Source organism: Mesocricetus auratus, unplaced genomic scaffold, assembly GCF_017639785.1.
Source record: "Mesocricetus auratus isolate SY011 unplaced genomic scaffold, BCM_Maur_2.0 Super-Scaffold_100007, whole genome shotgun sequence".
NCBI classification, from domain to species: Eukaryota; Metazoa; Chordata; class Mammalia; order Rodentia; family Cricetidae; genus Mesocricetus; species Mesocricetus auratus.
The window spans coordinates 57259945-57286731 of NW_024429191.1; the positions used below are offsets into that span (position 1 = coordinate 57259945).

The 26787-nt window shown below is 48.0% G+C and overlaps 1 protein-coding gene and 1 long non-coding RNA gene across 3 annotated transcripts; both read left to right on the forward strand.

Annotated features, from left to right (window-relative positions):
• Positions 1 to 1331: 1331 nt before the first annotated feature.
• Lyrm9 (LYR motif containing 9) lies at positions 1332 to 26787 on the forward strand. Of its 2 annotated transcripts, none has more exons than XM_040749243.1 (4): positions 1332 to 1408; positions 11773 to 11913; positions 13870 to 13962; positions 25265 to 26787. In XM_040749243.1, the coding sequence occupies exons 2-4, from the start codon at positions 11788 to 11790 to the stop codon at positions 25361 to 25363; spliced, it is 318 nt and encodes a 105-aa protein (XP_040605177.1). In that variant the 5' UTR covers positions 1332 to 1408; positions 11773 to 11787; the 3' UTR covers positions 25364 to 26787. The 2 variants fall into 2 exon arrangements, with proteins under 2 accessions (XP_040605177.1, XP_005077053.1); XM_005076996.4 differs by lacking the exon at positions 25265 to 26787 and adding an exon at positions 15034 to 15280.
• LOC121141419 lies at positions 15855 to 16928 on the forward strand. Its single transcript, XR_005878329.1, has 2 exons — positions 15855 to 16215; positions 16326 to 16928. It is a non-coding gene; the product is annotated as an uncharacterized LOC121141419 (long non-coding RNA).

The window sequence follows — 26787 nt, forward strand, 5'->3', positions numbered from 1 at the left end:
ATCTAGGTATTAGAATGAGGCTTCTGAAGCAGGGACACAGAGATCTAGGAACAAAAGAGAGGGATGAGAGAACAGACTGTGAAATGGCTTAAAAATGTGAAATGATCTTAATGTTGAACTCAGGAGTGGAATGATGGTGTCACTGCAGAGTGTTCCTTGTAAGGACTCTAAAAGTATAATGATTTATTGATTGGACCTGAGCTAATGATGTGCCCTGATTATGCATGGGTAAATAAGAGAGCTGATTTACGAGGCTGCGATTGGATCTTTCAGATATATTTGGCCCAAGTCTACATATTGAAAATAAATGAAGGTAATTATCTGGGTATTCCAGGGGAGGGATCTTCCCACACTGGTTTGGAGACAGTGTAGTGTGTTAGGTAAAGAGGAGGAAAATGGGGGTGCTGGGGGATGGAGAGAGATTCTGGAGATTTGAAGAAGAAACAGGGAAAAGAATAAGTTATTGAGAAATAGCCCCTGCTTCCTAAGAGGAAGAGAACTAGATTTCCGGGTGCTGCTAGACAGCAATGTTTTCTTTTTTAAAAATGAAGAAAAAAAGACATTATAAGAAATTGTCGTATTAAAGCAACTACACAAGGAGCGTGTGTAAGGAAATCGGGCTTTTCATTACAGATAGGTTTAAAAAGCCTCAGAGAAGAGAGACTCGAGAAGAGAAGCAACGCTATCTATTGGTACCCTCACTGCTCTTCAGACAGAACCCTGAAAAGCTTGCAGCTTCATCGAACAGGGCGTTTGTCTCCTGATAAAGACTCATCTTTATTTCTTTCAGGATATAAAACTTGTATTTAAATCAATTCAGAGAAGCATTCTGACTTTAAACACGCACAAGTGGGGAGAGCCCATTTAATGAAACAGCATTATTTGGTTTTCAAAGAATCATCCTGGCAGTAGCTGTGAGTTAAGATTTTGAGTTCTTTCCCTCAATTATAATTATAGCTGAGTCTGAAAAGAAGCTTGCCTATTACTGTCATATGTATTCTTCTGACAGGTGTTGTGGGACTGTAATTTGATGAAGTGATTCAAAATGCAGACTCCCTTCCAAACATAATTCCTGTCATCAACACGAGGAGTTTAGGACGAGTCCTCCAAGAAGCCTTGAGCACCCCTAATATTCTAGCACAATCCAATCTTGGGGATATGAGGAAGATCTTGCCGTCAGGGTTTGTTTCCAATGTAGTAAGAAGACACGGGAAAGAAGGCTTTGGGGAAGGCCAACTGGGTGGGGTCGGATCAGGATGCCCGCACCCAGTAGGACCCCGAGTCCCTCCCGCGACCAGCAGAGGGCGCTTAGGCACCTAGCGGCCCGGGGCGGGGCTGCGCTGGCTTCCGCTGCGCAGGCGCACTAGTCGTTTGCAGTGTCTCGAGTTGGCGTCCGCCCGGAAGGCGGGTGAGCCCTGCTGCGCGGGCCCAGGGCGGGGACTCGGGCGGCGGGGGCGGGCTAGGGATTACCGAGGCTTCCTTCTGGGCCGGGATCTGTGGAAGCCCTGGGGGCGATCTGCGGGTGCTCCGGGCTTCCCCCGAGAGCCGGCGGCACCTGTCGCAGGCCTAGTCCCGGAGCCGCGGAGGAGCGTGGGAGGCCGGGATGCGGGCTAGGAGAATGCAGGGAGCCTGATCTCCGCCATGTGCTGCTGGCGTCCCTACTCGGCTGGGGCAGCCTGGGTTCTATGGTTTTCAAAGAGAAAACGTGCCACTCTGCTCTCGGTCGATCTATGAGAATACCTTTTTACTAGGAGTAACTGGGATCATTTTGGTTTCTGCAGTATTTAACCCAGGCTGGCCTTAAATTCATAATCCTCCTGCCTCAGCCTCCCACGTGTACTGACCATTTAAACTGCACACATTTAATAACCTTTAGAATGTGCGCAATTGTGCATCTACCACCACTGTCGGGTTTAGAATATTTACTGTGATTTAAAAAGAAAATTGAAAAATTACTCCGTTAGCAGGCAACACCCCTCCCTCCCCAGTCCCTTTCCATTTCTCTGCGCTAGGCAACCACTTCTCTGCTTTCCATAGATTTGCCAATTCTGAACATTTCATTGAAACAGAATCAATCTTACGTTATGTAGCCCCTGTTAATTGGTTTCCTGCGTCTTGCACACCGTCTTCAAGGTTCACACGTGGTACCTAAGTCAGCACTCTATTCTTTTTATGACAGAATGATTTTCCAAGGTCTGCCTGGATCAGGTTTTAGTTCTCCATTCTCCCTGTGATGGCTCTTGGGACTCATTTGAAGTCCTTACTATCACATACCTGCCCTCTGGGTATAAGGTAGTGGGGGCCAAGGAAAGGGCAGGATAAAGTGTGACATATCCTCGGGTGGCACGTGGGAACTGGCCAGGAAGAAAGACTGATTAGTTACCTGCTAATCAGGAGCTAGGAACAGCTGAGTGGTAAAAAGGTTGCCTGGCACCGTCAAACTCCAGGATTCATCTCCAGCATCCTCACCTCCCACAGGGATGGGCACAGAGCTGGGACTGAAGGTTGTGCCAGTGGGAATGAAGGGAGGCTGGGCTGACCTTCGTTCTGTGGGAGAGGGACGAGGGAAGGCCGGCTTGCTGGAAGGACATAAATATGCCAGATGGAGCCCTGGGGTGGGCGAGCGCAGGGAGCACACCATTCCTAGTTTTCAACTTTTCTCCATCAAGAAGATTAATTGCATATTTAAAAAATGGCTGGCGCAGGCTTAATTTAGCTTTTGTCAGTGCTCAATCAGGCATAATTTCAGGTTATCTTCTACAGTTCCATTATCTTTTTAAATGTATGACTCCTTTTCCAATTATTTTTAGGAGCCCCGTGTAAGGACACAGGTTAGAGAGACACGCAGTGAGCTTACATGGGGCTGGGCCCTTTCTTAGTCCCAGGGCCCGCAGTACCACCTGGCTCCCAGAAATCCCCTTTGTGTCCCCCCTTTCCTAATAGATCATGCCTCTTTTGAGTTTTGTAAATTGGTTTCGTTTTGTTTTGAGACAGGATCTTGGATAGCCCAGGCTGGCCTTGAGCTTGCTATGTGGCTGCAGGCTGGACCTTGCACTCCCAAGTATCTTGCCTCTACCTCCTGAGTTCTGGGTTACAGGGATGTGCCACCAGACCAGTACAGCTTCGTAAATTGTGTGTGATGTCACTTGTGGAGGTCAGAGGACTGACTGCCTTTGGGAGCTGGTTCTCTCCTGCCACCTTGTGGGACCCAGGGTTGAGCTCAGGTTGTAAGACCTGTGTCTAAGCCATTATACCACTCAGTAAGATCTTTTTTTTCCTCTGTGTAGTCCTTAATGTTCTGGAACTATAGACCAAGCTGGCCTACCTCTGCCTCCCCCCATGCTGGGATTAAAGGTGTTTTCCACAACTCCCTGGCTTAAGACTTTTTTTTTATTTTAAAGCATTCCTTTTTTTTCCTTGTGTAATTGACATTAGTCTGATTTTTTTCCCCCATCTCTATGTGAGAGGATGCTGTAATGCCCTTGTATTCAGAAAGGCACGGAGAACAAGGATTTGTGGCTAAGTTGGGAATAACAGTCTAGTCAAATGTGTGTATCAGTGACTTGAACCTGCTCTTGCATAAGCCCCAGGAGAGTTCTTTATGGATGGGGTGCTTGGTCATGATTTAGCACTTCTTTCTTTCTTTCTTTCTTTCTTTCTTTCTTTCTTTCTTTCTTTTCCTTTTTTTTCTGGAGACTGAATTAAGGGCCTTGAACATGCTAAGCAGTTCTTTTAACACAGGGTTACCCCAGCCTTAGCATTCTTAGGCATACACATTTAGCAAGTAAGACTGTGGCCTTCAGAATCAAATAGACTTAGAGTTAGTTCCCTACCTGACTATGACAGCTATGTGGCCACTGACAAATCTTACCTTCCCTGAGCCTTGGTTTTTTATCTATAAAATGGGACTAACAATACCTACCCTTTAATATTGCTGTGATTAATGAGGTAATATGTAAAAAGCTGTCATAATTGCCAGGAACTAATTAGTCTCTTGTGGGAAGGAGATCAAATATGACATTAGCTTTGTAGAAGATTCTGGATAACCAGGTATTGGTCTTTTCAGTGGTTTCCCAGAGCTTGCAAACTAATGCTGATGGCAGGTCAGATTCATTTGCTTTGTCCTGGTGTGTGATTGTTTCAGTGTTTTCATTGTATAAAGGTGACTTAAGTAACAGGCTCCCCAAAGATTGTGTGTCCGACTGACTGTATTAGACAGTACAGGATGGGGAAACAGGCTTGATAATATAGTCCATGGGAAAAGGTACTTTGAAGTGGATGCCAGGGCTCTAGGGTCTGAGCAGAGAATGCAGTCTGGGCTGCATTCCTTGAATTCTCAGGTCATGGGAAGTTGGCAGGGTCATTGCTCATGGAACTGGTTAGGACATAATCAACCTGTGTTGGAGGGAAGGGGGTGAAGGGGGAGGATGTGAGAGCATCAGTTACAGAGTGGGGGGCAGGGAGGCTTGGGGAGATGGTAATGTCTTCCACCCCTGGAAAGAGGATAACAGAGACCTGTGGACAGTGGACTTGCTGGTGGATCAGGACAGCTCAGACCTTCACCTGAAACACTCTTAATGATTGTGTTTCTTCTTGGTTTGTCCCTTTTCTCTGTGGATTGGCTTTTGTTGAACTGTTTGGAAATAGCTGCAGAGCCTGTAACATATTTCTTCTTAATGCATGTACCTGCATTATGTAAGGATAAGAGCAAGCCACACAAGCATAATATCATGCAATTCCTAATAACATTGGAAGATTTGTACCAACTTGACAGCGTCAGCTGTTGCACAGCTATGGAATGTTTTACATGGGAGGCTGGTAAAGCACTGTAACCACCCTTGGAGGTAACCACCCTGGCAGGGTCATCCTTGCACACAGGTAGGTGCCTTCCCATAGCCCAGGTGACACCTGAGCTACAAGTCAGGGCTAGAGTGAAAAGAGGTGTTAAGGCTCTTTTGAAGTCACCTCGAGTTTCTTCCTGAGCACGGTACGTGGCAGCGTGGGGCGTTCTGTGTTAGTGAGGGCCTCTAGGAGGTGCCAGACCCAGAACTGAGTGTGGAAGAGTGAGACCAGCCGCAGGAAGCCACAGGGGCATTAAAGGCAGAGGGGAGAGGGTTACCAATAAATAGTGTGGACTTCTACTAGGAGAGTTCCTGTTATGTCAGCTTGAATGGGATGCAAATGTTATTCTGGGTGTCTCCATGAGAGTGTTTCCAGATTTAAATTAGCAGACTGAGTCAAGCAGACTGTCTTCATTAATATAAATGGACCTCATTTAATCTTTTTAAAAATACATATTTAGATCAGGCATGATGGAGCACATCTTCAAATCCCAGTGCTCAGGAGGCAGAGGCAGGTGGATCTCTGAGTTCCAGGTCATACTGGGGAGTCACATCTCCCGTCTCATTCAGTTCCCTACAGACCTGACTGTGACAGCACATCCAAGTCATAACCTACCACTAGCTTGCTGTACTTTAAAAGAATTTTTTTTTTGGTTTTACGAGACAGGGTTTCTCTGTATTGTTTCGGAGGCTGTCGGTCCAGCCCGGCCTCCACTCACAGAGATCCGCCTGCCTCTGCCTCCCGAGTGCTGGGATTAAAAGCGTGAACCCACTTTCTGTATCTGTTTTCTACCTGAGTCTGTGGCAGTCTTCTGTTAGAACTGTAGGCCAGAAGATGTGGAGATTTGCTTGCCACACAGTCTAACGATCCTTGGGGGGAGTGGGCAGGGGTGGTACTTGACCTCAGTTGCTGCTATTGTCTATATTATCTGGAGTGCATTACAAGTTACACTGTCATAGAATGAACATTTTGAACCTTTCCAACATAAGGAAGAATTCTCTTGAAGCCCTTTGAACTGGGTCAGACCCTTCCTGGTTTCCTGACAACTTTCCCTCTTAGGGTTAGAGTCAGGACATAGGCTTTGCAGATTTTGGATTTGCCAGCTCCTTGTAACACACACACACACACACACACACACACACACACACACACACACCACACACACACACACACAGTGTGGTAGTTTGCATGTAATTGGCACCCATAAGCTCATAGGGAGTGGCACTATTAGGAGGTGTGGCCTTGTTGGACTAGGTGTGGCCTTTCTGGAGGAAGTATGACACTGTGGGGATGGACTTTGAGATCTCCTATGCTCAAGCTACACCCAGTGAGACAATTCACTTCCTGTTGACTGTGGAATCAAGATGTAGAACTCTCAGCTCCTTCTCCAGCACCATGTCTGCCTGCACGCCACTATACCCAGCCATGATGATAATGAACTAAATATTTGAAACTGTAAGCCACCCAATTAAATGTTTTCCTTTGTGAGAGTTGCCATCTGGCTGGACAGATGGCTATGTGGTTAAGAGCACTGACTCTTCTTCCAGAGGACCCAAGTTCAATTTCCAGCACCCACATGGCAGCTCACAACAGTCTGTAACTTCAGTTCCAGGGTTTCTGACACCCTTACACAGACAAACATGCAGGCAAAAATAAATAAATAAAAATTTGCTGTGGTCATGGTATCTTTTCACAGCAATAGATACTCCAAGACCCGCCACACATACTCACATACTCCCCACCCCCCCTCCACACACACACCATGTGCACACTTACAGGTTTGGCTCCTGAGGACCCTGGCTAATACATTTATTTTATATCAAGCCTTCTCTCATGTGTCACAGTGTGGAGGTCATCCCTAGACACAGCTTTTGCAGACTGCCCCGTCTACGGCTCAGTTTGCCTGGACTTGACTCGAGGCTGGCCATGAAAAGAAGCCTGAGTGAGTTCTGTAGACTGGCACCGTCCCTGCTCAGTGTCCCTTTCCCTGTTTCTGCCATCTCCTCGTTTTGACTGCATCTCTATTTGTTTGGGACATTGACATTTCTGTACCCATTCTTTAAAAACAACAACAAAAACAAAACTGTTTGAAGCATAATGCCTATGAAAATGGGATTTTTTCTTACTTATGTAGGTATTACATCATTACGATAATAACTGTCCATTCATAGACTGCTTAATATAAGTTCAAGTGGCTATTCCACATTTTGAGAAAAGTTGCCAGAGTGACAAGGTATGGGAATGAATATTAGGGGGACTTAGAGGGAACTGGGTACCCTGAAGTTTATGTTTCAGGTTCAGTTGGGCTGTTGGGTGGAGAACAGGTAGGAAATGGGTTGAAAGGCAAGGAGGCCAGCTCCAGACTTTAGCAGTTGAAACAGAATGAATCCGAACTAGAAGGAGCCATACATCGTAAGAGGCACAGAGAGGTAGGATTTGATAGGATTTCAAAGCCAGGGTTCAGGGACTGAAAGAAAAGGAGTAACTGGGTTGCAGGTGGCTATCTGAGTGTGGTTGCCTGGGAGATGGAGCTATCACAGGGCTGGGGTGTGAGGCTAAGGTCAAGTCCACAGAGCATAGTGGAGAAGTGAGCATTCCCAGGGTCAGAGGGTTTTGGTAATGGTGCTGGGAGGTTCATGGCCCCCTTAGTAATAGTAAAGCCACACTTTAAATTAAATTAAAGCATTTTTAGTTCAGCTCCTCTCAGTGGACCCCACACGTGTGTTCTCTACTTGTTATTACTGAGAATGACTAAGTAATATAATTGAGCTGAAAATAATCTTCCGCCCATACTTGCTGGGTTGGTTACTAAGTATTGCTTGGGTTTAAAGCAGCAAAGCAAAGTTGTGCTCTTTCCAAATGTTAAGTTTGAGGACTGCAGATGGCAACCATCTGTTCTGGACTAGCATTTTACAATATTTGATTAGCACTTTATATAGTCTGGGGAAGCCAGCCAGCAGAGCTGCCTGTCGTGCTGGGACTGTAGTGTGTCCTCTGTGGTTGCCCTTCAGGGTCCTGCCCATGACTGTGTGTGTGTGTGTGTGTGTGTGTGTGTGTGTGTGTGTGTGTGTGTGTGTGTGTGTGCCAACCCCCACCCCCATTGGCCAGGCCAAAGCAGGGCTAGTCAGAATGGTGACATCAGCGACTTGAAGAGCCCTGCCCTGCTTAGACTTCCTACAACTGGAACCTCTGAAGTGGGTCATAGATTTTTTTTTTTTGAAACCTGTAGCCCAGACTGTCTTTAAACTCGCTAAGCGGCCTAGGATGAACTGGACCTTGTGATTTTCCTGCCTCTACCTCCCTAGTGCTGGGTTTGCAGGCCTGTACCATCATCATGCCTTCTGTTTGCAGTGTTGAAGCTTGAGTCCAGGACTTCCTGCATGCTAAGAAGGTGCTCTACCAACTGAGCCACACCCCCAACCCCTGGAAGTAGCAGTGAGGGGTCAAGGTCTATTGGAATCCTTTGGGTTGAAGGTGACAGAACCACCATTCCAAGCTGGTTTGGTAATTGGAGTGAATGGTCAGACTATTGAGCGTTCTGGGGTCTGGGTTCCTGTAGGTGAGAAGCACTTTAGGGCTTAAATAAAATCTTTGGGCTTTGTTGTGGCAAGTTCCAGCTCTGCGATCTGCTTGGAGCCAGGAGGAGGCAAGATGGCATCCCTGGAAGACTTTCTGAGTCTAGTTGGGTAGGCAGTCTTTTCCAGTCCCAGCTGCTCATCTGTGAGCCAATCCCTGCATGTAATCCTGGGCATTGGTTGGTCAGGCAGGTTGGGCCTGAGTGCACTCTAAGCTGGCATTTACTAAGAGGGATAACGGGTGGTGGGGGCGGACTCCAGTGTCAGAGCACGAGCCAGAAGAACCATGAGGAAATGAGCATGTGTTGCTCCGGGAAGATGTGCTTGAACTAGAGTGCACGTGACCCTGAACCCCGTCTGTCTCAGTTCCCTTTTAGTGAAGAGCTAGAGTCTGGTTCTCTTGGGGGGGGTGTTCTCCCATGCCCTTGATTCTTTAAAACTAGCACCAGTCACTCAGTCTCTCTGCCTTTGACTCTTCATCTGGCACACAGGGGGCACCCCTCACCCCACCTCCACTCAGGCCCGTACTGAGGAGATCATGGGTCGGATTGGTTCAGCTGCTGAGGCTTGGGTGCAGCTCAGCTGTGAGAACCGCCTGCCCTCAGCAGAGTGATTTACTCCCACCCGGGGAGGGACAGTCAGAAAGGACTTCCCAGAGGGAAAGGGTTCCCCAGAGGGTCTGGGAATGGAGCACTGCCATGCAGACCTGTAGAGAACTGAGGTCCTTGATAGTTTGGAGATTCTGGGAAGAATTCCTGGGACTGACATGGATACATCCAGAACAGTGGTCAGAGCTCACTTGGTATCAAGTGTGGGAGAGTATGCAGTGACAGTAGGGTGTCAGGTAGGGTACACACACACACACACACACACACACACACACACACACACACACAGAGTAAATGAATAATACACACAATCACATATATATAAAAAGAAGTTCACGTTGAGTTGTGGGGTCTTCTGGGAGAGCACATGTGATAGAGTGGTTAAGAGTGCATACCACTCTTCCAGAGGACCTGAGTTCAGTTTCCAGAATCCTCATCGGGCGACTCACTACTGCCTGTAACTCCAGCTCCACGGAATCTGATGCCTCTGTCCTCTGGGCACCACACTCATACTGTGCATACCCTCCCCTAGACACACCCACGTTATAATTAAAAAAGAATACCTCTGTAAAAATCACACAATGTAAACATGTTTTGAAATAACCTGTGGTACTCCATAAATATGTATAATTCTTAAGATTTATGTAATAGCTGAAAGACAGATTCAATTTTTATTTTGAATATATGGAGTCCATAGACAGAAAAGAAAGCATGGCAGACCGTTCTACTTATGCAAGCCCTGAGAACATGGGAAGAACCTGAGATGGGGAAGCCAGTCAGCAGTGGCTGGAGGATGGGACGTGTGATAGAGGGTGCAGGGAGGCCATCTTGGGGTGGGTATGCTCACTCTCCATTCTGGCGGTGGTTTCTGCAGGGGTGGACATCATTACCAAATGGCTCACTGTAAATCATTGTAAATGCATGCATTAATTGTAAGTTAATAGCATCTTTCTCCTAATAGCCAAAAGATTTAAAATTGTTTTTCATTTTATTTTATGGGCATGAGTGTTTGCCTTCTTGCATATATTTACCATGTACATGCTTGGTATCTGGAGGGGAGAAGAGGCATCAGACCCCAGATGTACCTGAAGTTACAGTTGTGAGCTACCATGTGGGTGCTGGTGGCCACAGACCTCTGCAAGAGCAGCCAGTGCTCTTAACTGCTGAACCACCCAGTTTCCAAAACAACAACAACAACAACAACAAATTTTTAGGTGGTGTCTCACTGTGTAATCTTGGCTGGCCTGGAATTCACAGAAAGCTGCCTGCCTCTGCCTTCCAAGTTCTGGGATTAAAGACTTGTGCTACCACACCCAGCCCCACTTTTAAAAAAAACATTAAAATTACATCGTGTGTGTGTGTGTGTGTGTGTGTGTGTACATGTGTGTACACGTGTGTGCCATGACACTTTTATGGGAGAAAGGACAGCCTGAGGGAGTTGGTCCACTCCTTCCAGCATGTGGGTCCTGGGGACCAAGCTCAGGTCTTCCACCCTCAGTCACAAGCACCCTGACTCACTCAGTCATCTTTCAGGCCTCCCCTTTTTTTTTTACTGGACCTTGGAGCCAGACTGCCAAGGTTCAAATCTCAGATTGACCTTTTATCAGCTGTGTGAGCTTGGGCACATTACCTGACCTCTCTGTGCTAAGTTTTACTTATGTTTGCATTAGTTTATGTGTCAAATGCACATTGTGCTCATTGTTATTAATGACTCAGTAAAATGAAGTCACATGATTCGTTCTGACTTCCCTTTGGTCGCTCTGTGTATAGCTGCTTCTTCATGGGAGCCACAATGTGCATTCCGATCTGCTGAGCGTGTCATTAGCATGCACCTATCTGGCTTGGGATCAAGACTGCATGTCTGATGGGCTCCTAGTCTTGCCAGTGCTCTGGCTTTGTGACACTTTGATTAGCAGCTTTGGGCCTTTGGGCTTTCTGCCCTCCTGCCCGATGCTCCAGCTAGGATGTATGTGGCTGTCAGCAGCTTGATTGCTGCCTGGGGTTTTCTGCTCATTTCCTCTCTACACCGCCTACCTGAAGCTGAGCTTTAGAAGACTCTAGGCTGAGGTGACATGTCGCACCTGCTGTGTGGCCTGCATCCGAGAATGTAGCGAGGTGGTCGGGATAGATGACACAGAGACCGGTCGGTTGCTTTAAGAAAACTTTATGCTTCCCAAGTCAGCTTAGGAGGAGACCCCAGTCCGCTTAGGAGAGAGCTCTCAGGAGAAATCTCAGGAGAAGTCTCTCTCTGAAAAAGGAGCTTCCCTTTTTAAGGACTTCTGCCATTCATCTACATACCATTCTTTCCTCCTGGCTGGTGGTCTAATCTCCGGCCCCAGAATCGGGGAGACACCACAGGGAAACAGGAAGAGGCATCTAGCCGTAGGGGGTGTGAAAGGCATGGTATTTCAGTGAGCAAGCCCTTATCTCAGCCCTATGAAGAGCTTTAAAGCACTGAATTGTTTTCAGTAAACATTACACAGATGCCTGCTCCCAGGCCGAAGGGGAAGTGGGTTTCTGCTCAAGGTCTGGTGTCCCCACAGTGACAGATCTCACTCTACACTTGCATTGGGTCCTTGTGTGCCTGCTCTGTGCTAAGGCTAGCCCCAGCCCAGGGATAGGCTTCTGGGGTTGGACCACCAGGGGGTTTAGCCTCTGTGCAGATGGTTCACAGAGGGCTGGGGTAGGAGGCCAGGGCCACTATGAAGCTGGCTTGATATCTAAGAAATTGATGCTGTGTTTTTCAGGGCTGGGGCTCACAGATGGCCCCACTGCCGGGGGCAGAACTGGTCCAGACACCGCTGCAGCTTTACCGTTACTTGCTACGTTGTTGCCGGCAGCTGCCAACCAAGGGCATCCAGGAGCACTACAAGCATGCTGTCAGGCAGGTGGGAGCAGTCTGGTGGAGGTGTCTGCTGGGGGCCTGAGGCACAGGTGCCAGGGCGTGGGCCCAGAAGTTTCATTAGAAGCACTACAGTAGTGGACAGCTGGCCTCTGGCTTCCTCTGTGGCACGGTGGCTGCATCAGCTGGCGTCTCAACGCTGTGCTGGGGCCGGAAAGACACAGCTCAGAGGACCTCAGAATAGACTAGGTAGAGGCGGGTGAGACAATGCAGTTGATAAAATTCTTTCCGTGCTAACACAAGGACCAGAATTCAAAACCCAGAGAAGACTGGGGTGGGAGTGGGCACTTGCAATTCCAGCGCTGGGGAGGAGAAACAGGAAGGAGGATTGTGCGCCCCGGGTCCCAGTAAGAGGACCTGTCTTAAAGATGAATGAATGAATGAATGAATGAATGAATGAAAGCAAAACGAGCTCTGTGGACCACCAGGAAAGGCAAGCAGCTCCAGATTCACAGCAACTGAAAATGAAAGGCACGCTGCCAGATCCCAGGCTAGAGAAACATGCAGCAGATGGGAATTGGAATACTGGCTGTGGATTAGGTAATGGTTCTATTGATGCTAAGTTTTCTGAGTTCTGATTGCTGTAGTTCTAGCAGAGGGTCTCTTTGTTAGGAACACACAGGGAGGTTGTTAGGAGATAAGGGTACAGTTCCTGTAACTTACTTTAGATACTTCTATATAAAAAAGGCTGATAAAGCCAGTATGGGAAAATGTTCACTGGGAGGTTTGGTTGGGAGTTCTTTGCTCTTTACACTGTCTTTCTATAAGATATCACTTCCGGGGCTTGGGAGATGGCTGAAAGGTTAAGAGCACTGGCAGCTCTTCCAGAGGACTCAGGTTCTAGTCTTTGCACCCATGCAGCAGCTCCAGGGATCCACTGCCCTCATGTGGCATCTGTAGGTACTGCATGCACATGGTGCATTGACATACAAGGCAAAACACCATACCACAAAAAATAAAAAATTTGGAAATCACTTCCAATTAAAAAAGCTAAAAGCTAACTCCATACAGATATGGAAAAGAAAACAACTGTGATGTGGTGGTGGCACATGTCTTTAATCTCAGCACTCTAGAGACAGAAGCAGATCTATCTCTGAGTTCAAGGCCAGCCTGATCGACATAGTGAGTTCTAGGCTAGCCAGGACTACATAGTGAGCCCCTGTTTCAAAAAGAAAAAGAGAAACGGTGGTAGCAATAGAAGGGTGTGAGAAAAGAGAAGGGAGTCATTAACTTTGGGGACTGCACGGAAGACTTCCTGACACAAAGTGGGCTTCTGGTCTGAGTAGTGAATGTGGGGTTGGGAACACAGGTAAGGGAGGGACTAGTCCCTTCTTCTGGAAGAACCCTGAGGTTCACGTCAATGAACCCAAATCTTAGGTCACTGGTCACAAGCCTGGCTGAATTTCCCCCAGGATAACCTTCCCCTATGCCTTCCTCCCTTCCCCGTTGCTTCCCCAGCACCAGGACCTGGTGTGTGAGTGTGTGTGTGTGTCTGTGTGTGTGTGAGTGTGTGAGTGTGTGTGAGTGTCTGTGTGTGTGTGTGTGTGTGTGTGTGTGTGTGTGTGTGTGTGTGTGTGTGTGACGGCGGCCGGGGAAGACCAGTCCCTCCCCTGCACACTGATCCAAGCAGATTCCTTTGCTGAGCAAATCAGACACAGAGATTGGCGGTTCCCCTTGGCCCTGATCAGCAGCTGGATAGCCTGCAGGCCCAGAGGCTGGCCTCCTTTTTCATCCTCCCTGCTGGCTGCAAGGCCAATTTTGCTGACATAGACTAGGACACTGCTATCTAAGAGCAACAGGGTCATCTCCAAGTAGACAGAACCAGCACACCTCAGCAGGGCTAAGAGGTGACCAGAGTCCCACAGCCTCCTGGGACTATGCGCCTAAGCTACTAACCTTGTGAATTTCGTTGGACCATGTTCTTTTATGCTGAAACTTACAGGGTTTCCGGGTTCACTCAGATGAAGACAACCCCGAGAGAATCCTGCAGATAATTAAAAGAGCCATTGAAGATGCCGACTGGATCATGAACAAGGTAAGTGCTTGCTTGGCTCCAGGGAGGCTGTAGCCTCCTAGGCCACTAGGGGACACCTGTGCATCCCAGTTGAAAACAGGCTGACACAGTCACAGGAACAGCTGCGTTTCCCTGGAAGGACAGCTTTACTCTCTGTCATGGCATAGCTGTATCTGGCTTTGGGAGAAGCTGTCTTAGTTTGTTCTCTATTTCTGTGATAAAACACTGACTAAAGCCACTCGGGGCAGGAAAGGGGTTGTTTGGCTTCCAGGCTATAGTCCATCACCAAGGGAAGCCAAGGCAGGAACGGAAGCAGACAGCACAGGGGACAGCCACTAGCTGGCTTGCTTCTGAGGGCTTTCTCAGCTACCTATTTTTACACCCTGGGACCACCTGCCCAGTGCTGTAACTGCCCAAACAGGTTGGGTTATCCCACATTAACCATTTATCAAGAAAATGCCCCACAGGCACAGACACAGGCCAATCTGGTGGAAGCAATTCCTAAATTGAGGTTGCCTTGTCCAGGGTGACTCTAGTTTGTGTGAAGTTGACGAAAACTAGGTGCCCTTCTAGAACCTCTGTCTAGACTCTGGGTGGGGAAAAGCAGTCAGAAATGTACGGAACTGGAGTGTAGCCACAGGTTCTTGTCCTCCTACCTCAGATGCTCCAGACCTGGGTTGTTTTTTCTAAGACTCAGATTTTGACAGGGCATTTAGCTCAGGGGTAGATTGTTGCCCAGTGCACAAGCCGCTCGGACAAATCCCTGACAGAAGAAAACCAACAGCCAAAACAAAACCAGAAGAAGCAAAACCTCAGCGATTGGCTTTGAGGCCTCCTTTGCTGGGGACTTTTCTCCCACAAACAGGATTCAGTTTAAGCACAAGCCTGGTGAATGCCATGCTCAGTCCCGACACCTCCAGCCCCTTCCACTTTAAGCCCCTCAGCATTTCCACTAAAGAAGAAGGGTTAGGCACCAACTAGAGATGTGACAGTGGAGGGCCTCCCCATGGAGTCTCGCCACCTCCCAGAAACCCATGCGGGGAGGTGGGGACACCTGTGATGTGACCAGAGTCCTCCTCCACTGTCTTTCAGTATAAAAAACAAAACTGAGAATCCGGAGCTCACGGCGTGACTGTCCTGGAGACATTTGGAACTAAGAAGGCTCCTGCTTTTGGAGCTAAGCAGCAGCAGCAGTTCTGGAATATTCTTTGACCTTGTTGGCTGAAAGCAAGAAATCATAACTGACATTTGGTCAGGTGGCTTTTGTCACCGCAACCATGTTTCCAGCATCTTTTATGTCTGCTCTTCCAGCCCGGAATGATATGCAGTTTGAAGAGAACTTGGTGTTTTTTTGCTTCTTCTCTGTGTTTCTCATCTTTGTCTATCTATTTTTTTACTTTGTTCTGAAGGCTATTAATTTATTCTGGAGGTCCCATCACCATTCTCCGAGCCCCAGAGCAGATGCCCCCTCAGATGACCACCTGTACACAAGAAAGAGAAAGGGCTTGAGAACCAGGCAGCTGTGGATCTGAATCCCGGCCAGCATCCACAGCTTCAGTGCTGTGCCTGGCTGAGCCTGGGTGAGCCTGGGTGATCCTGGTGAGCCTGGTGAGCCTGGGTGAGCCTGGGTGAGCCTGGTGAGCTGGGTGAGCCTGGCTGAGCTTGGGTGAGCCTGGGTGAGCCTGGGTGAGCCTGGCTAAGCCTGGTGAGCCTGGATGAGCCTGGGTGAGCCTGGTGAGCCTGGCTGAGCCTGGGTGAGCCTGGTGAGCCTGGTGAGCCTGGGTGAGCCTGGTGAGCCTGGGTGAGCCTGGTGAGCCTGGGTGAGCCTGGTGAGCCTGGGTGAGCCTAGGTGAGCCTGGTGAGCTGGGTGAGCCTGGCTGAGCCTGGGTGAGCCTGGGTGAGCCTGGGTGAGCCTGGTGAGCCTGGGTGAGCCTGGTGAGCCTCGGTGAGCCTGGTGAGCCTGGGTGAGCCTGGTGAGCCTGGCTGAGCTTGGGTGAGCCTGGGTGAGCCTGGCTAAGCCTGGTGAGCTGGGTGAGCCTAGGTGAGCCTGGTGAGCTGGGTGAGCCTGGCTGAGCTTGGGTGAGCCTGGGTGAGCCTGGCTAAGCCTGGTGAGCCTGGGTGAGCCTGGGTGAGCCTGGTGAGCCTGGGTGAGGTGCCCATTTTGTGCTGCACACCAGCTTCATGCACAGAGACCTTTTGAGGAAGCCACTGCTCTGCCCTCCCCAGCTCCAGCTTTGTCTCCTGTATACCACATCCTCTCTCAGTGACTTGTCTGTGAGTTTGTCTTCTGCCATCTCAGAGCCCCACCAGCCCCAACTGTGCTGTGTCGTGTCCTCAGTCCTCTGAGGTGCTGCTCCTCCTCCTGACACTGCGCCTCCCAACAGGCTCCCGACAGAAGTCCTGGCCCTTGAGGTGGTGAAACGTATACCACACGAGAGACTGGGAAGGAAGCGCAAGCAGCCAGAGCAGACACCATCAGGTCCGGGCTTCCGTGACTCCACAGAGTATCCTCACTGGCCCTCCTGGGCTTTGAGCCTTCAGAGGCGGGTGAGAGGGAAGGACATGAGGGAGCAGGTCCAGGGAGAAGTGGCCCACGTTAGTGAAGTAGCTGGAAGATGGAGAAGCAACACAGGGTGTTAAATATTTCTGGGGCACCGGCAAGCAGCGTGAGCTAGTGCCTGCGCGTGTCCTCGCAGTTACGTGAGCTAGTGCCTGCGTGTGTCCTCCCAGTTACGTGAGCTAGTGCCTGCGTGTGTCCTCCCAGTTACGTGAGTTGGAGTGACCTCTGTCTGTGAAGAAGTGGTTGACAGTACTGAAGCATGTGTGTCACATCTTTCTTCCCCCTCTTTTTGTTTATTTTAGACAGGATCTCACTGTGTAGCCCTCGAAGGCCTTGAACTTTTGAAATTTCAGCAATCTTCCTGGCTCTGCCTTCCAAGAACTTAGATTATAAGTGTGCCACAACACCCAACTATTATTATTATTAACTTTTTGTATTTATTTATTTGTATGTATGTATATGTGCACAGCCATGCTCATGTATGTACATATGGGAGCATTCATGTGGAGATACGTATGGATGTCAGAAGACAATTTACAGGAGTCCGTTCATTTCTGCTATGTGGGTCCTGGAGAATGAACTCATGTCATTAGAGTTGGTGGCAAATGCCTTTATTTGCTGAGTCAACTTGATGGCTCTTCTTTTTTAAAAAAAGATGATCTGGCCGGGCGTTGGTGGCGCACGCCTTTAATCCCAGCACTCGGGAGGCAGAGGCAGGTGGATCTCTGTGAGTTCGAGACCAGCCTGGTCTACAAAGTGAGTTCCAGGACAGCCTCCAAAGCCACAGAGAAACCCTGTCTCGAAAAACCAAAAAAAAAAAAAAAAAAAAAAAGAAAGATGATCTGTGTGTGTGTGTGTGTCTGTGCCTGCATAAGTTCATGTGTGCCATGTGTATGCAGGTGCCCTCGAAGGCCAGAGGGTGTTGGCTCCTGGAATTACAGGCATTGTGAGCTGCCTGCCTGATGTGGGCACTGGGAACCAAACCTGGGTCTCGTGCAGGAGCAGTTGGCATCTTTGTGCTGAGCCATCTCTCTAGCCCCGCTATTTCTTCTCGACTGCTGTTCTCTGGATATGGATTGTTCCCTTGCTACATTCTATCAAACAATACTAAGGATTGGGTAAGTCAGACTTCCATTGGCCAGGAGGGATTGGTCAGTCCCAGAGATGACTAGGTGGTCCCCCTGCTGGACAACAATGGCCAAGGCCAGGTTTGCTCACTTAGATGAGGGCAAGGCAAAGGGGTAAGAGCAAAGCTGAGTCACCTCTGTCCCCACTGCTGTTGTCCAGTCCATCTGAGCCCAAGGACTAATCATCATGATTGGGTGATCATGGGGGCAGGGTGGCCATGTGTGCCACCGTGTCTGACCTTAAATAGGGTTTTTTGTTTGTTTGTTTGTTTGAGGCAGAGTTTCTCTGTGTATTCCTGGCTGTCCTGGAACTCACTCTGTAGACCAGGCAGGCCTTGAACTCACAGAGATCTGCCTGTCTCTGCCTCCCAAGTGCTGGGATTAAAGGTGTGTGCCACCACTGCCTGGCTAACTTTATAGCATGCTTATACTGGTGTGTACCAGTGCCCTAGTTTTATTATAAATGACTAGTACAGGTACAGTGTGTCCCCAGAGCAGTCTCCTATATCATGTTGGTTATCAACGTGACTTAGACAATCTCACATTTTGGAGGAACTCAGCAAGAGATGTAGCCCTAGGAAGGCTACTAGGGTAGATCCTGGACAGAGGGACTCTGTAGGATGCTGAGTATTAAGGAGCAAGGGCTACAAAAGATGAAGATGAGTGTTTAGACTTTTCCTCAGCAGAGGGAAATTGGCGTATACTTCTGAGGAGGCGTGCTGGGTGTGTTGACTAAGTCAGGAGGATCTGGGGTTACTATAGCAAATTTATGTGACTGTCCATGGCTTTGACTATAAGCTTCACAATTTTTAATTTTTTTTGTAAGCTGTCCCGAAGCTCACTCTGTAGACCAGGCTGGCCTCGAACTCACAGAGATCCACCTGACTCTGCCTCCCGAGTGCTGGGATTAAAGGCATGTGCTATCAACGCCCAGTTCACAATTTTTTTTTTTTTTTGGTTTTTCGAGGCAGAGTTTCTCTGTATTGTTTTGGAGCCTGTCCTGGAACTCGCTCGGTAGACCAGGCTGGTCTCAGCCATCTCTCAAGCCCTGTTTATTTTTATTGCGTGTTTGTGTTTATGTGCAAAGTGCTCAGGTCGTCAGGCTTGGTGGCCTTAACCCACTCAGCCACTTCACTGCCCCAGCTTTCCTGTCATCGTCTTGACTGACTTAGGGTCTATGCCGTTGATGTCCCTTGAAGTGAGTTATTGCCACCTATTTAGGGATTTATACTCCCAGGGGTGTAGTAAGATTAGTTCTTAATGCTTTATTGGGGGAAATTTTAGCCATCAACATTTCGCTTTCCCCCCAGATAGCAGTGTGTGTGTGAGCACTAGGAACCAGCCTCAGAGCCTGGGAGTGTTGATTGTCACCCTTCTAACTGTAGGACTCAAATAAATAAGGGCAGTGAAGCTCACTTTGGGGACAGAGATGTAAGGGGGGCGGTAATGGTCTCTGACATAGTAGCAACTAAGTACTTACTATATCTCTGGACTTTCCAATGCCTTTTTAAAAAAATATTTTATTTATTTATTATGTATACAGCCTTCTGCCTGCATGCAGAAGGCACCAGATCTCATTCAAGGTGGTTGTGAGCCACCATGTGGTTGCTGGGAATTGAACTCAGGACCTCTGGAAGAACAGTCAGTGCTCTTAATCTCTGAGCCATCTCTTTAGCCCTCCAATGCCTTTTAAAATAAAACTGCTGGTCCCAGTAAACCATCTAGCCTCGCATAATGAAAATGGACTTAAGTCTGGTCATCTGGAGTGGATTTGCTCAGTGATTTCTACACATTGGTATCCACAGGGGTCTGCAGAGGTTGGGAACACTGCTTCTGGATTTCCAGTTTGACACATTTACATTGTAATGTTGGGAACAGCCAATAGGAGAGTTGGCACTTTGTCAGTCTTTCTGTAAGAAGCCAGTGCTTTGCAGCCTTTGACTTCTAAATTGTCGGGACTTGGTCTCTCAGTTTCCATGTGCTGTCCCAAGGTTACCCTGAAAATTCAATAGAGAAAGAGGATGCAGACAGATAAAAGACCCTGAGTAAGTTCAGCTTGGTGAGCCAATGAATTTATGTAGGTTTCTTATAGGAGCATCACCAGAGAGTCTCGGGGTGTCCCATGATGTGATGTTCCTTTATATCTCAGCCAAAGAATGGAGTAAGACACACGTACTGGGGGGCTGGGGAGATGGGTCAGAGGTTAAGAGCACTGGCTGCTCTTCCAGAGGTCCTGAGTTCCATTCCCAGCAACCATATGATGGCTCACAGCCATCTATAATGAGATCTGGTGCCCTCTTCTGGCCTGCAGGCATATATGCAGACAGAACACTGTAATAAATAAATAAATAATTACAGAAAAAAGACATGGGTACTGGGGAGTTGGGCTCCTCTTGCTGGTTCTTGGTCTTGTTGATTTATTTTCTTGTTGGAAAGAAGCTTGAGGCAACAATGATGGGGTGAAGTGTAACTCCTGGCAGATACCTAGAGCACAGAAATGCAGAAGAAAGCCATAACTTCCGAGTTAGTGGCATCAGTGGAGGTCTGCAAGATGCTGTGACTTTGGAAGGAAGACTCAGGGAAGAGTGGGCAAGCACCCTCATGCAGCTGTCTAACAGGAACAGGGCAGGTGCATCATCACTAAGAGGCCCCACTCCAGCAGTTGTGAGTGGAATCTTTCCCATTCCTTCCATGGCGGAATATTGATAAGTCCCACCTTGTGATGGTCTTGTGCAGTGGTTCTCAGCCTTCTTAAAGCTGCAACCCCTTAAAACAGTTCCTCATGTTGTGGTGACTCCCAACCATAAAATCATTTCATCGCTACTGTTATGAATCATAATGTAAATTTCTGATATTCAGGATATCTGATATGTGATCCTTGTGGGGTTGTGACCCACAGGTTGAGAACCATCGGTCTGGTGGGCTCATCACCAATACTTTGTTTCAGAATGATGATGCATGTGTTCAACGTAGAAGAAACATCATCACTACAGTAGCAAAACAGTTGCAGCCCCTGCTCTTGAACCGTGTGTGTCCTTTGCCCCTCCCCATCCCCCACCCCCCCATTGGGGGCATTGAGTGTAATTGTTTGGCAAAATGAGCCATTGTCTCCGGATAGATCCCAGTTTGGGGACTAAAACTTAACCTAGTCTTTTGTGTACGTGGAGTGTGAAGAGCTATTGTGAAACTGAGGCATGGCTGAACCTTAACTTGCTTATTTGTTACAGAAATTTTTCAGGGAAAGCACTGAACTCTTGTAGACCCAACCAGCTGGTCTTAGTCACCCTTCCCCAATAAGCCAACTAAAGAGGCAAATTATAGTGAAGGCAGAGGAAGGTTCATGTTTGGAAGGGGAACAAATAAAGGGGCCTAGGTATCAACAGCCGAAGAGACACATCTCCATGTTGCACAGACACCTGCCTGAGAGGTTCAAAGACCTCCACCCAGGCAAAGCTCATGGCTTTGACAGAGAAGTGAGTGTCAGGGTGAGCCAATGTGAAATGAAACTGAATTTTTTTTTTTTTTTTTGGTTTTTTGAGACAGGGTTTCTCTGTAGCTTTGGAGGCTGTCCTGGAACTAGCTCTTGTAGACCAGGCTGGCCTCGAACTCACAGAGATCCGCCTGCCTCTGCCTCCCGAGTGCTGGGACTAAAGGCGTGCGCCACCACCGCCCGGCTGAAACTGAATTTTTTAAAAGCGGGAGATAAGGTGCTAGGAGAGAGGGAGAGGGAAGGAACTCAATAGGAGGTGTGCAGCTCCTCCAGGAGAGCTCTCCACAGAGGGGATAGACAGGGTTTTAGTGGCTCTGAAGTTACATCTTCACAACTCTTAAGAACCTCCTCTCTTTTAGCTTCTGAAAGAATGTAGGTTACAACATGGCTACAATTTAACGAATTTCAGCTGGGCATGGTGCACACCTAATCCCAACACTCAGGAGACAGGCAGATCTACATAGTTCTAGGACAGCAGGTGCAACAAAGCGAAAAGAGAGAAATAAAAAGAGAACGAATTTCCTTTCTGTAAACAAATTGTGAGGTAAATGTGAGGATATTGTCCAGGTTCAGGGAAAAGAGGGCTTGCCAGAAGGCTTGCAGAAGTACTACCTTTTACCGGCCTTGACAAGATGTCATCAGGAAAATTCAGGTTGTCTCTGTGAGCAATTTTGGTTTTACCAGTGACAGCTGAAAATTTTCAACTCTATTAGCAGGACAGGCAAGCCAGACTTTCCTTATGCTTGCCTTACCATGGCCTTATAGTTTTTCCTGTCTTCTTGTCCTGCCTTACAATGACCTTACGTCCATCTTCAGGATGCTGACATGAGGTTTACTGGGCAGTAGATAAGAGGTGTGCATAGCTAAGCAGTCCCAGTCAAGGTGTGGTCCAGCCCTTCATGGACTTAGCAAGGTGATCCAATGGGTTGTTGCTAATCTGTCAATCATCTGTTCATTATTGATCCCACAGCCCCTTCCTCAACTGGGGGCATGGTCTGTCCTAAAAAGTGTTCTTCCTGGAATTCAAGATGATTCGAGAGGAAAGGTTAAGGACAGAGGACAGTGACATTTCTACCTCCAAAGTCCAGATACCAAGTGAAGGCAGAGATACCAGGCTTTTGTTAATAAACTTGGGGTCATAGGCTGTATCCCAACAGCCAGGGTCAACCACCTGTCCTTCAGAAACCGATTAAAACAGCCAAATTCATAGCAAAGATCAGAAAAAGAATAGGGACTGGAGTGCCGTCTCAGTGGTTAAGAGTACTTGCTGCTCTTTCAGAGGACCTGACCGCCAACTGTAACAACAGTTCTAATGCCCTCTTCTGGTCTCTGTGAGCACCCAAGGACACACTCTTCTTTTCACCTGGTAACACAGCAAGGAAAAGTTCCATTTCCTCCCTACAGACCTCCTGAGTGTGGCCCAATCTGGAGTATTTGATGGCCTTGGGTGATCTCAGAAAGTAAAAGTGAGCTAGCTCAGTGTGGTGGTTCAGGAGGCTAAGGCAGGACGATCAAGGCATTCAAGGCTAGCCTGGGCTACACGAGACTCTGTCTTAAAAACAAACAGTGAGCCAACAGCAAAAAGAAACAACCAAATTAGGTAGTATAAGGCGTTGTAACGACTTGCTCATTCTTATTTTATGTATGTGAATGTTTGCCTGCATGTATGCCTGTGCTCCACTTGCATGCCTGGTGCCCACAGAAGCCAGAAGAGGACATCAGATCCACTGGAACTGGAGTTACAGACCTTTGTGAGCCACTATGTGGGTGCTTGGAACTGAACCCTGGTCCTCTGTAAGAGCAGCCCATGCTCTTAATCTCTGAGCCATCTCTCCAGCCCCAGCATAAGGTGTTTTAGAAGCAGAACTAGTGGATGGAGAGCTTTGGGTCACCGAGATTGGACTCTGGATCCTGAAGGGGGACTCACACTGGTAGGGCTCAGCTGTTCAAGGACAGCAAGGGATGGCGCAGTGAAGCCATCAAACCAGACCTCCCTGTGGGTAGAAAGAAAGGTTTGTTGGGGAGCAAACTGCCAAACCTGTGGGGGGGGGCAGGAGGTAGAGAACAAAATGGTGGCCAAAGCAAGCAGATTTTAAATGGCAATCAGCAAAACAAGAGGCTTTGAGTTTATCCAGGCGTGATTGACCTGGAACCAGATGCCCTTGCCTTGGCTGATCTTTGGAGTAGATTAAGGGACATTCCCGAAAGATTATTGGTTAAGGGAGGTTCCTGGTAAACAGAAACCTGGCTTTGGCTTTGGCTTGTGTTTTCCCAGCCAAAGTCATTTTAGGACATTGTCACTAGCGCTGCCATTTTTGGTGCCACCTTAGACCTAACAGCAATCAAGAATTCTTTTCCTCAAAAGCTGTCCAGGGGTTATGGAAGCCAGTGAGGAAAGGATTATGGGAAAGAGAAAGGAAAAAATAGAGAAATCACAGCAAGGGACTTTCACATGCCACCTCAGTCATTTGCCAGTGATTTTTAGCCCCAGATGGCCAGTCATAGGGAGGTCTGCTCTGTGCTGCCCCTCAGCTTAAACACAGTAGGACCATGGCACCTTTAGTCTTAGGACAACTGATACCAAGATTCAAACGGATCCAAAGTCCTGTGTCCTAACTCAAGCACAATGGGTCAGCATCTTGTGTTCTAACTTGAAAGGGAATTAAGAGAGACAGGAATTCTAGGGAAAAGTGGGGTGCATTCTTCCAACTCAGCCAGATCTAGAAACTGTACCAGGCTCCAGGGCCATAAGCAATGGTGTCAGCCGCTAGCCAGCTGACCACGCCCACTGGAGTTATCAGATGGTACCGATGCCAGAGAACGTGTCCAAGTGACCACAGAAATGAAAATGGAGGCTACTGCATGAAGTGCCAAACAAAGGCTTAATTAGAGATAGGGCTGAGGAAGAAGGAACAGCGTGGTGCTGGGGAAACCCAGGCTGCTGCTGACAGCAGGCATGGTCGGAGCAGGTCGGGGATTTGTTAGGAGGATGGTGTTTTGTGAACTTTCTTCCTCATGGTGGGACTTTCCTGTGTAAGACAAGTCAATGGCCAGCTTGTCCCTATAGTCATCATAGCATTGCCCTGTAGCTGGTCGGGTTTTCCCTGTGGGAAGATTAGGAGGAAATAAAGACAGATGTGTTCCATACAATGTTTACTAAGGGGGAGAGAAACTCAATGGTTAACTGGCTTGGTAGATTAAGGGTGTGAGAACTTCACCTCTTGTCTCTGCAAGGGGTTGCTATGTTATCACTGCTTAGAAAGTTTTGATGTAGCATCAAAGAAACTACCCGAAAGCTGAGGCAGGAGAATGCAATGATTTCAAGATCAACCTAGATTACAGTTTCTTCTTATAAAATAAGCTAATATGTAATAAGCTTATTTCTATTTTCAGAGATTTATTATTTGATGGTTTGCCCATTTGAGACAGGGTTTCTTTGTGTAGTCCTGGCTGTCCTGGAACTTGCTATGTAGACCAGGCTGGTCTGGAACTCACAGAGATCCACCTACCTCTGCCTCCCCAGTGCTGGGATTAAAAGTAGGTACCACCACAACCTGGCAAGATTTATTTTTTTATTTTAAATGTATGGGTATTTTGCTTGCATGCATATTAAGTGTGCCATGTTTGTGCAGTGCCTGCCAAGGCCAGAATACTGCACTGGATTCTCCCAGAACTAGAACTATGCACATGGTGGATGCTGGGAACTGAATCTGGGTCCTCTGCAAGAGAAACAAGTGCTCTTACCTGCTGAGTCATTTCTCCAGTCCCTATGTATTGCTTTTAAGTTACATTTTTATTATTATTATTATTAATGCATAATTTATTGTTGTTGTGTCTCTATAATCCCAGCTAGCACTTGGGAGGTAGAGGCAGGGAGATTGGAAGTTCAAGGTTATCCTCAATTACATAGTGAGTTTAAGGTTAGCCTGGGCTACATGACTGTAGCCTGTCACTGTTTACGGTTGGCTGTCTGGGGTCAGTGTGCTTCTAGGGTGACTATTCCTTGATCATCACTAACTAGAGAGAACAAACTCACTTTGGTGTCTCCCTAAAGCAAGGGGAAATATTTGAAAGGAGGACTGTTGAGGTGGCTCAGCCCATTGAGGCACTTGCTGCTAAGCCTAATGGTCTAATTTCAATCTCCAGATCCCACAGTGGAAGGAAAGAGCTGACTTCCAAAAGGCATCGTCTGGCTTCGGTGTGTGCACTGTGGCATGCTTCCATCACACACAAGACCCCAAATAAAAGCTATAAAAAAGGAAATGTGAGCGGAGAAAAGGAGGGGGTGTCCTCGAGTCACTTATGGGGTTACATGTCAAGGCACAGGAGGGAAGCTACCAAGAATTCTGTTTGCATGAAGAGCCCTGAAGTTTTCTGGGAGGCATGGAGACAAGTTGAAACAGATGGACAGCCCATGACTGAGACAGTGGGGAAGAAACAGGGCAAAAGCTGCCCCCTGGAAACGTGAAGCCTGGTCCCCAAAGGTTCCCATGGTTCATTTCTGGATTTAATAAAAACAAACCATTCAGATTTGATGGCTCAACACAGCGAGGTCTTATGACTGCTCACAGTCCTGCGGGTCAGGAGTCAGGGCTGGGGTGGGTGGGGAATACTGCCACTCGGTCTGCTGTGCTTAGGTGGTGGCTGGTCTGGGTGAGTGACAGGAAACAGAACCATGGCTTGTGAGGTTCGCCCATGCTTAGAGGTGTCATGAGAAATAAAGTGGTCTACACAGTGCTTTGCTTCAAGAAACACATGGTTTTGCTTCCCACCCATGAACTTTGATATTCGATGTAAAGTAGTAAAGAAAGAAGAAAGGCCTGTTATTTCCACCCTCCTTCCTGTCCTGGTCCTTTAACCACCCCTCCCTTTGACATTCTAGAGGGAGGCATTTGTGACACTCTCTTCTACCTGACAATGCTAACCCCAGGTGAATGGCAGAGTCAGACATTGCACTTTGACCCGGAAAGCCCAGTTTGAACTTGAACCTGATTTTCTCCCCTCCTCATCTGCTTACTTGTGTGTGTGTGTGTGTGTGTGTGTGTGTGTGTGTGTGTGTGTGTGTGTAAAGGAGGCCAGAGGAGGGCACTGGCATCCGGTGTCACTCTGCGTTATTCATTTGAGACAAGTTCTCTCCCTGAACTTACAGTTCCTATGCTTTCCACTAGTCTGACATTCACAGGACCACAGCTGACTTGTCGAGTAAGTGGGTGCTGGAGCCTGACTGCAGCCTTCATGTGTGCATAGCTTGCTTGCACACCTCTTACCTGCTGAACTGTTTCTTCCCCCCAGCACCCCCACCCCTTTATGATTGAAGGTCCTGCTATGTACCTTTCCCCTCCAGGAACTACCACATAGACCATGCTGCCCTTAAACTTGCAAGATCACCCTTTCTCTGCCTCCCGGCTGCTGGGATTACAGGAATGCACCCCTATGTGTGGCTGGAACCTGACTTTGGAAGGAAAAGACTGAAAAGGATCTAGTCCAATAGATGCTCACAGAAAGGTGGAGACCTTGAGCTTCAGCAAAAGAGTGCCTCCCGGGGCACACATAGCATTTCCTTACCTGTTCTTTTATAAACCCCTGGAAATATAGGCACCCCCTCCAAAAAAAAAAAAAGATGGACTTTTCTTTAGCCCAGACCCGAATAAACCAATTTGCCCTACCAA

Bases quoted from the DNA above. Each gene is read 5' to 3' on its own strand.
- Lyrm9 (XM_040749243.1), top strand. From the start codon at position 11,788: ATGGCCCCACTGCCGGGGGCAGAACTGGTCCAGACACCGCTGCAGCTT. The intron at 11,914-13,869 runs GTGGGAGCAGTC...TGAAACTTACAG, and splicing joins ACAAGCATGCTGTCAGGCAG to GGTTTCCGGGTTCACTCAGA. The intron at 13,963-25,264 runs GTAAGTGCTTGC...TTCAATCTCCAG, and splicing joins CCGACTGGATCATGAACAAG to ATCCCACAGTGGAAGGAAAG.